The sequence below is a fragment of the Lissotriton vulgaris genome, chromosome 4_1 (genome assembly GCF_964263255.1).
Source record: "Lissotriton vulgaris chromosome 4_1, aLisVul1.2, whole genome shotgun sequence".
Taxonomy (NCBI): domain Eukaryota; kingdom Metazoa; phylum Chordata; class Amphibia; order Caudata; family Salamandridae; genus Lissotriton; species Lissotriton vulgaris.
The window spans coordinates 1,750,705,144-1,750,715,174 of record NC_141691.1 but is presented as its reverse complement, the minus strand read 5'-3'; the positions used below and the strand labels follow the sequence as shown (position 1 = coordinate 1,750,715,174).

General features: G+C 47.6%; 1 protein-coding gene across 1 annotated transcript in view; it reads left to right on the top strand.

Moving 5' to 3' along the window:
- The first annotated feature begins 1,010 nt into the window (after nt 1–1,010).
- Nucleotides 1,011–10,031, top strand: part of RGS22 (regulator of G protein signaling 22) — a 1,820,811-nt gene continuing 1,811,790 nt past the window's right edge. The window contains exons 1-2 of the mRNA XM_086966055.1: nt 1,011–1,528; nt 1,744–1,772. Of these exons, the coding sequence (XP_086822181.1) occupies nt 1,429–1,528; nt 1,744–1,772 (129 nt within the window). The 5' untranslated portion in view covers nt 1,011–1,428. The remainder of the gene's footprint in view (nt 1,529–1,743; nt 1,773–10,031) is intronic.

Below are 10,031 nucleotides of genomic sequence, written 5' to 3'. Positions count from 1 at the left end.
GGCAAGACCAGAATCACCCAAAACTTGCTTAGAGTTGCAAACTTAACACAAGAATTAGAATTATTTATTGTGGAGCTTGACTTTGATAGTTTTGTGTGTGCATTTTTATCATGGAGAAGCGGGAATATCTTAAAGGGTTGCATTAAAGCAAGCAGCAATTATTGATGAACACAAAACAAAATGGCTCGTAGGAAGTTTTGAAAAAGTATGGTGTTTAAAAGACCATTTTCTTACTAACGAGGCTTTGTTGTGTTCTCAGTCCTTCTTAGAGCCCCTGCATCTCCACTCTGCATATTGCTGAAAGAATCAGACCCCCCCCCCGAAATTTTTAGTAGCCCCCTTCCCCCTATATTCCCCTATTCCCCCTCCGAAATTTGGCTCTAGTTGCGCCTCTGCTCTGTGGTGGCAATGTTACACTAAAGATGTTCCTTTGACACCCCGGATGGCTGCAGGGTGGTCTGAAGGAGCTATTGTTAAGCTACGGGCCAGAAGCTCTGAATGGTTTTATGACGCATGCCTGTGATCTCACAAAAGACGGGAAGGCGTGAATAAACGGCGCTGCACGGACCTGCGACCCTGCCACTCAGCAGAGAACCGCAGAGCCACAGAGCGTGGGGGTGTGGACTGAGGATTGCGTTTACAGCGGATTCGAACTTTAAACAAATTGAATTCAAATTTACCGTATCCCATTGAAAGGCAGCGTCAATCTAACCTGCGCGTACACGCTCAACGCCCTGCCCTCGTGTTCCCAGCGGGGAACATTGATTTGAGGGGTGTGCTGTTTGCGAACCATCGCTGAAAATGTCACGTTTCCCTTTGCGACAATAGAGGGTAACGGGCCTGTGATTTCCAGCCTCTCTTGCGCAAGACTACGTTACAGTTTCCTGAATACAATTCCCTCGGCCACTAGGAGGAACACGGTGTGGACGTCAGGTGTGCATGCGTGCACGCAAGGGCGTCACTTGGCAAGTTCCTACGGTGTCAAAGCGTTGCCCTCCACGCATCACCACACAACACTGGCGGCTGAACATGATTCACAATGCTCAGTTACCGCGAGGAGGCTCTGCTTATCACACGAGCGGGCCACGGGCAGGCCGGAGGAGTAGCCGTGTTTGCTTAGTGCAGGGAGAGGGAAACACTGCTCTCTCATGGCATTGTATGCAGCACCATAGCAACCCGGAGGCCTGCCTGGAAGCGCAGCACGCAGGCAGGAAGGCAGGGGCAGCAGGCAGGACGCGCTCAGACGGCAAGTTACGGCAGTCTAACTCCCCGCTCTTGCACAAATGAAGGGTGTGCTGCTGAGCGCCCCCAGCGCCCCACGACCGCGCGTCCACGCTTCCGCATAAATGAGACGGCTGGGAGACCACCTCGGACGGGCTGTCGCAGGGGGCTTCCTACATGATGTGCGAAGTGGCGTAGTGGTAAGAAATGGAATCTGAACAGCTCCTCCAAGCACTCGGAACATTAGGAAGGGGCACACACCACCCCCACCACCACCTGACAATGAGGGGGAAAAGGCTGACAACCGGTAAGAAGCATGCCCTCTTATATGGAAACATGCTCAACAGTGTTTTAAAAAATGAAAAAAATAGTCCACTTTTCTGACGCTCAGTTTATCTATCATGCCACACGTGTGCCCTGGTGGACATTAAGGATATATTGCTTTGGCTCACAGAACTCTTTCCACAAGCTGTCTCTTACGAGTGAGTGCTGAAACTTTTTTTTTTTACTTCTGTGTTTCAGAGCCGCCAAATATAACAGAGGAAACATTCGTAAGTAAACCAAGACTTTTAAACTTTTGGTATGCGAGAGAGCGTCGTTAACCCTTCTTGCTCATGGAGTGTAAGTTAGCCTTGGCCTTGTCTGTGTATTGTTTCAATTTCAGAGGCGCTGTTAGTCTCACATGGAAACACATTAATGCATGCATTTATAAATAACAAACACAGTTGCATTGTGTATCTAGAAAAAAGCATACCCACCCCGTTAACCTTGTGCTTTTTCATCGATGTGCCTGCTGTCACTGCAGTCCGGAAAAAAAGGGACCACCTGTAACAGGTCACAAAACAGAGCCCATTTCGAGCCCCCCTTTAAAAAACCTACTGAGACCCGACTCACTTAAAACCCTGGGCCCATCTGTGTAGTACGGCGATCATTGGGTCTATTGCGCTATTTATCAGAGCATGATAGATCTGTGAAATGCCCTTCACTTCTAAAGCAACTGTGGGAAGCCAGTTCTGTATACACTATACCTAAAAGAGAACTGGTTCTAACTAGAGAATGCAAGAAGGGCACTGAATGTGCCTTTCAAATCAGTCTGTTGGCGCTGTCAAGCACCATCACCCCAGCCCAATATATTAAGTCCTGTCTGGGAGGTGGACCACCTCCAGCCACTATATAGTTTGCCATTGTGTAATGACACATGGCCACTATATGTATCAAAATGGCTGGCGCACTTACAAAGCCTGGAATGTCGACTCAGGGGTTTGTCGGGGATGTCCTGCTCATGCACGAGCACCCTCGCACTTATAACCCAGCACCCTGTCTTCAAGGTATGGCAGAGGTTAAAGCAGTGGTCCCCAAACTTTTTTTGGCGGGGGCCACATCAACTTTCCTATCTGTGATGAGGGTCCGGGGACATTTTTTGTTGTTGCGGATATTAAATTCTTTAACCCCTTGTGTGCGGGGCGTATTCCCCGCCTGTGCTGACTCCGCCTTGCGCGGGCGGAGTCATGACGGAACGGTTCCGTCATCAGCACAGCTCAACCGATGCTGATGACGGAACCGTTCTGTCATCAGCGTGGAAGGGGTTAAACAACGCCACAGTCTCTTTGCAGAAATGTCAATAGCCAATTCTCCTGCACAGATTTAATTTCCGTGGACTTCTTTGGGATAGACTTGTGTCAAGTGATCACAAACTCACTCTGTTTTTCTGAATGGAAAGACCTTTCCACACTATGGCCACACATCTGTCGGGCATGGATACAATTCACCACATGCAGACAACTCCATGACCGCATTTCTAAAAAATCAACTCGAGCAAAAAAGATTTTGCCAAGCCAGGCAAGCTACATTCAGAATACACATCCATGATATCTGACAGCACCTTCCCCTCTCCCACATCCTCCTTCCTCTTTGACACCGCAGCACCCCTCCCCGCTCACTCCCTCTCCTCCGCCTATCTACTGTCTTGTGGTAAACATAGTAAATGCAGGAAAATACTGTGATTTTAAAAACACTATCTCACATACTTTTAACAAATTGGGGGAAACAACAGCAGCCCTTGTAAATGTATGCTAGCTTCAAACCGCACACACTTGTGTTGGAGGTTTATTACATTATTTGCAGTTATTACTGCAATACTACATTTATTGCAGTATTATCCTTCTGTGTTTGGTACTCTTTTGTAACATGCACACGTCACGTTTCTCTTGTAACACACTATTTGCTACCTCTTGTTTGCTTTCAATACTTGCACAAGTGCCACCATTGCCTAAGTAACGTTTGTTCTTGTGTTTGAGTGTCCTCCATTTATTGCAGTATTATACCTAGTCTACTTGTACTGTGTACGTACGCTTTTGTAACCTGCACATATGTCACTTTTTTCCTCCTGTAATGCACCGTTTGCTACCAATAACCCCACTAAGCCTGGGCCTACATGTGAGAACTGTACGGGAGAGATGGTGGCCCAAGGAGCTGGGTCCTGTACCGGTATCCAAACCCAAGGCCACGAATCTCAGCATTTGGGTGGATGAAAAATTATCTTTTCACAAACAAATTTCTGCAGTGGAGGGAGAAACTGAAACGGTTTGTCAGACCTTATCTACCCCAGAGCAACCTCAGATCAGTAGGGGAGATGTTGGCTATTTTTCCCAGATTTAGGAAAGTATGTATGGGCGGTAAGTCTTTGGCTACCTATAACCCGAATTGTGGAATGCTCTGCCATTAGCAGTTTTTCAGGCTCGGTCGGAAGAACTGTTCAGAAAAAAACGTAACACTTATTTTTTAGTTCAGACATGTAGGAGGGTTTGATACCTACATGAAGGTGGGTAGATGCTGTTAACTAGCGCCGGGACACCTCAAATGAAGTAGCTATGCGCTCTAGAAATTATATTATTATTACTGTTTGGATGGAGCTACGATCTTTCATTAGAAAAGTAGACGCTCTGTCTATGCTACAAACAAAGGCATGCTTCGGGCATTCTGGCTAGGGGACACTTACAAATCTAAAGTGTGGGAGGAACTTCAGTTCACCAAAAATGCCTGGGGTAGCTGACGTGACGTAAATCATGCAAACACGCAAAAACACAAGCGCTCCCAAGGCACCACGGGACATGACTTGTGTTAATATGTTCCTCGACCTCTATCACATCACAGGAAGTTTATAACCATTAATCCTGATGCTTTCACGTGAAGTTTGAATTTGGAAGGCAAATGTGTTTTCAGCATTCTCTTGTGACGCGTTGTCCTTTTTTCTAGATGGGAATATACTTTATGGCTGCCAAATGTAACGATTAACTTTGTTGTGTCCAAATAGGTATGCATGTTCTTCAGAAGTCAGACATAACATAAATAGCTGCATTTCATTTTTCCTCCCGTCGCGCTGATCCTCATTTTACTTCCGTGGACCCACTGCCGCCCGCTCCATCCATGGTAGCACTCACCGGCCCACAAGGCTCCTGCGCTGCTCCCGGTCCCCGCGCCTGTCCCCGACACCAGTCTCTTTCCCGCGCACCCTCCACGCACAGAAACGCGTGACGCAAGACGCGCGCGTACGCCCTCTTCACAGGCGCAAGACGCGCGCATACGCCGTCCAGTGAAGTCTTTGAGGCAGTCTTCGGTCTGCGCATGTAACTAATAACTCGATGACCCTGTTAACCCAGTGTGGATGTGGACGCACCAAGAGGGCAAGAGGGCCAATCCATTTCATTAGACGGGCCGGATTTGGCCCGGAGGCCGTAGTTTGGGGACCCCTGGGTTAAAGTATATAATACCTCACTCTCAATTTTGTGGTAGCTGGGCTGAGCAGTTAGGCTTATCTGAGGGTAGTGTAAATGCATTTGTTGTACACATTCATGCACAACAGGAATACGCACTCAATGACATAACTCCAGACCAATGTTTTGCAAAAATATTACTTTAGTTAATTTTATTTTAAGAAGCAAGTTGAGCTCAGTTACAGGTTTGTAATACTTTTAAACAGGCAGTAGAGTACTTTATGTTCTAGGAAATACTTTGGTATTGTCTATTCGAAACAGTAACATTTAGTACAAGATAGACAACTGTAGGTAATCAATAGAATGCATTGCAAACCTAAGGAAGGAAAACAGGGTTATGCATCAGCAGGTAAATGTAAATGTAAATGTACAGGAATTTATATAGCGCAAATCACCAAGCGGTTTCTAAGCGCTTGCTTAGGGAACCCGTCCTGGTATTCCCCTGTGAGATAACCCCGGCAGGGTATCCGCAAGGTGAAAGCCAGGCATCCCGCCGCGAGGGGCCGTTGTAGAGATTAAGCAAGCTATTGCCCAGAGTCGCAGAGTGTGAACCCGTGAATCGAGTAGGCACCAGAGCGAGAATTGTCGAGTCCATGGACATTTTAGGACTCAAGACCCTGCCGAGCCGGGAATTGAACCCTGGTCCCGGGCTGACCTCTGCTTCCAGGTCTGCCTCTTCTAACCAGTGAGCCACACTTCTCCACTAAGTACAAGTCTCCAGGTAAGTACACAACGTACTTTCCTAGTCTTCAGGGGTTTTAGACCAGTCCTGGGCAAGGGTCAGTTTATGGTAGGCACTGCACCGCCAGGGTAGCCAATGGAGATTGGTGGCACCGAAGAGGTACTGAGTTCAGTATCTATGCTGCGGCGGTCGATATCAGCAATGTTGTTTGCTCTCACAGTCAGTGGAGAGCAATAGGGATGAAAGGTAGTCAGTAGGCCGCCAACATCAGGACTGTCGCAGTCGTTGTTTGTGAGTCACTGTAGGTGGAAGTGAGGAACCACCAGCCCATCAGTCGTGGTCATGGGGATAGAGATATGCAGGGGATGGAGGAGTTCCACCGATGTTTGTCTGTCTCAGTGAGGCTGCCGTCCAGCTGCGGTGCTTTCTTCTGGCTGGGCAGAGTCATGTCGACACAAGTGTCGGTCCTGTACCGCTGTGGTCTTGGGGTTCTTTTCATAGTAGTGAGTCTCGTCTACACAAGTGTCGGTCTTCAACTACTGCGGTTCTTGTACCAGAAGATGCCTGGGACTAGAGCCTCTAGGCCAAAGAGAGATTCTTGGAGTTTGGTTGAAGGCTGGAAGATCTCTGGGTTTTCTTGGAAGCCTGGCAGGGTTTCTGAAAGGACAGCAGGCTACAGGTGGCTGAGTTCTGTCTTCAGCTGTTATGTTCCTGGTCCAGCAGCGGTCTTTTCTGTCTTCTTCCTTGCTCCATCGAATCTGAGGAACAAGGTTCAGGGGAGCACTTACATGCTAAATCCAAGGGTGTTACTGAGGTCGGGGATCGAAGCCAATAGCTCCGGTCCCACAGGGTGATACACCCTTTGGGTGCCGCCGCCCTTTGGGGAGAGGGGCACATCCTTGTTCCTATTGGGCCTAATTCTTCAATTCAAGATGGAGAATTTCTAAGAGAGGGATTCATCTCTGCTCCTGGTGACCCTAGGGGTGTGCTAGGCTGAGGTGAACCCTCCTACTCTGCTTGCTAATTTTCCTGTCTGTCCTGTCGCCAAAAGTGGGGCCTGGACAACAGGGGGGGTTGTTGGGCATCTACGCTAGTTGGAGCTGCCCACATCAGTACATCACAGGGTGAGAGCCTTTGAGGCTCACTGCCAAGTGTGGCTGTTCCTGGCAGGGGGAGGCGTGAAGCAACTCCCCCCAGAGCAGGCTTTGTTCCTGACCTCCGAAAGCACAAAGGCTCTCACCCCCATGAGGCCAGAAACCTGTTTGGTAATGGCTGGCTGGCGGGGACCAGTCAGCCAATACAGTAGAAGTTGGGTGAGTGCATTTTCTAATAAATCAAATACTGTCATCAGTGTGGGTTTATTATGCTGAGAAGTGTGGTACCAAACAGTTTTCAGAAAAGCCATCATGGAGCTGTGGACTTCTTAATGACAAATTCCCAGCTCATGTACTCAAAATGGCTTCACTGCATTTACAATGTCTGGGAATGGCACAGACACTGTGGGGGCATATTGCTCATGCAGCTATGCCCTCACCTGTGGTATGGTGCACCCTGCCTTAGGGCTGTTAAGCCTGCTAGGGAGATGACTTACCCATGCCACAGGCATTTTTGGTGGGCATGGGACACAGGGATGTGTGCCATGTAGACTCTTCAGTTTATCAAGGAAAGGGCTACGCAAAATGGTTATGGACCATCTAGAGAATAAAAGATGGAAGACGGAGAAACTAAAAAAGTCTGTCCTAGCCTATCAAAATATAACTCCTGAGCGGGGTCCACAATTATATCTTAACAGTGATATTAATAGCTACGCTAGAATGCTTTTATCCAGATTTAGAATGGGTTCCTTTTTTCGACTGATCACATTTCCATCTTGTAATGATTGGTCGAGACAAATCCTGCCTTGTCCTTGTGATGATGTGGCCCTCCAATCAAACTTGCACTGCACTTTATTCTGCAAATTTTATCATGTTCCCTGAAAAATTCTGTTTAGACCAATTCTTAAAGAGTGGGGGATCTGCTCTTGCAGAGAGGCGTTTTTTAAACTACAAAAAATGGAAACCCCGAAAATAATTTTTACTCTAATTGAATTTTTGAAACTATTGGTGAAATTTAGATATTCAATGAATTGATTGTATATATCTTTTTATGTAAAAATGTTTTAACTCATCGGGCTTTCTGAACTGTATAATCTTAAATAATCTTTTAAAGTATTTATTGTATTTCTTCTGTATGAATATGATCATTATTTCCCCTTTTTTCATCCAAAATTGTAATGATACCGGCTTTTTGTGATATATAGTGAAATCTGTATGGTGATTTCGATGTATTTTAAATGTATGCTTTTATGATATGAAATCTTATATCGAAATAAAGCTTTATTTGAATTTGAATTTGACTCTTCAGTTTGGTCTGAACTAAGACACGCAGCTTGCAATAGCATTGTTTAGATGTTAAGGTGAGGGGTCTCGGAGGGGGCACGATTGGCAGCCATCAGAGGCACTCTGGTCACAAGGCCTTTGGTACCAGGGGTACCTTTTACAAGGGACTGATATGGGGCCCAGAGGTTTGCCAATTGTGGAAACAAAGGTACAGTTTTGGGAAAGAACAACAGTGCCTGGCCTGATTAACTCAGTCAAGTTGGCATCCGCAATTGGCAAAAAGTTAGGGGGTAACCGTGCAAAAACAGGCACTTTCCAACAGCAACCATCTTCGCTTTTACTGCTAAAGGGTTGTATTTGAGGAGTTTAGTGCTACCCTGAATATGGACAACAAAGGCGTGATAGAGTTGTGAGCAGTGAACAAACTGTGAGGTACGCATGTCCTAGGTCTCGGTCAAGTAGGAGAAGATATGGTCCCTTATCCAAATGTTGGCCAATTTAGAGATACCCCAATTTAGTTACACCGATGGCAAAAACTCTTTAGTCCCGCTGTCTGATGTAGCCAGGTAACCCTTCAAAAAGCAGTGTTTCGGCAGGCAGCACTCTCTCCCACTGTATTCACCTGAGTGCATGATGCCAGCATTTCAGTGAGGTCAAGGTGGCAGGGAAAAGATCATGTTCCAAATTGAGTCATGTAGGAATGTGCCCTCTTTGGAGGGTCATCCCCACATTTTGCTCTAGATGCTGTCGTATTTCTTTGATAAGCAAATTCTATTGATTTTAAAAACATAGAAAAACAAATCAGCCAGTGCACAGAAATCACAAATACAAGTTAATTCACTTCGTCACTGTACTCCCCAATCACGTTCTATCCAAAAGGAAGAACAAAACCCCTAGTAAACGCTGGAAGCCGGTCAATCGGGACCCTCCACAGGCCCCAGCCACTTCCCCCACACTCTACGATATTTCTTGGCACGCCCCTTCTCCTTATAGATGGCTTTCCCTTGGGTCGCACACCAGTCCACCCCTCTCCGCCACTTCTCCAGGGTAGGAGGATCCGGGCTTATCCAGGCTGCCGCAAGGTCTCGCTTAGCCACCATCATGGCTGTGTTGTAAAACAACTTATCAGACTTGGACCCATCAAGCCCGTCCGTGATGCCCAACAAGGAATGACATGGGTCAAGAGGAACATCCCAACCTAATATCTCCGTTAACTCTCCCTCAAAGGAACCCCAGAACTGCCCCAAGCGGGGGCATGACCAAACCATGTGGAGAAAATCAGCCGGGATGTAATTGCAACGTGCGCATTCCGCGTCCGGGCGCAAACCTGCTCGCTGCAGGCGCAGGGGGGTGAGATACGCAGCGTGCAAGTAGTATAACTGAATCATCTTGAGTTTGGCAGAGACAGTAACTATTCCAGGGGCCATAAGGGCAACCCGCCAGTCCACATCATCCAGGGGCCCCACCCATACCACCCATTGGTCCCTCAACTTGTCCAGTGATGTGGGGGTGTTATTGACCAGCGTACAATAGATTCGGGAGACCCCTCCCTTCCCAAAGTCGCCCATCAGTGTCCGAGCCTCAGTGGGGCTGTATTCAGGGAGCCTCGTATCACCCATGATATGTGTGAGGAGGGCATGTCTCAACTGCAAATATTTATAGTGTTGAGAGGAATGTAGGGAGTAACAGGTTTGGAGCTCCTGGAAGAACAACATCTAGCCTCTTGCCCACACATCTCCTAATTGGGAGATACCAATAAGTTCCCAAGGTTTGAAACCCCTTAACCCGCTGACTTCACGAAGCCAGACCCCCTGCCAAAGGGGGGTACACTGAGTCAGCTTCCCCGACCACCCTGTGTGTCGGAGCGAGACCCACCAAGCCAACAACACTGAGCGCGTCACCTCAGGAAGCCGGTTCGGAATGGGTTCCCCATAGAGCATGGCCTGGACGCCCGTCATCCCCAGTTCGCTCAGTTCA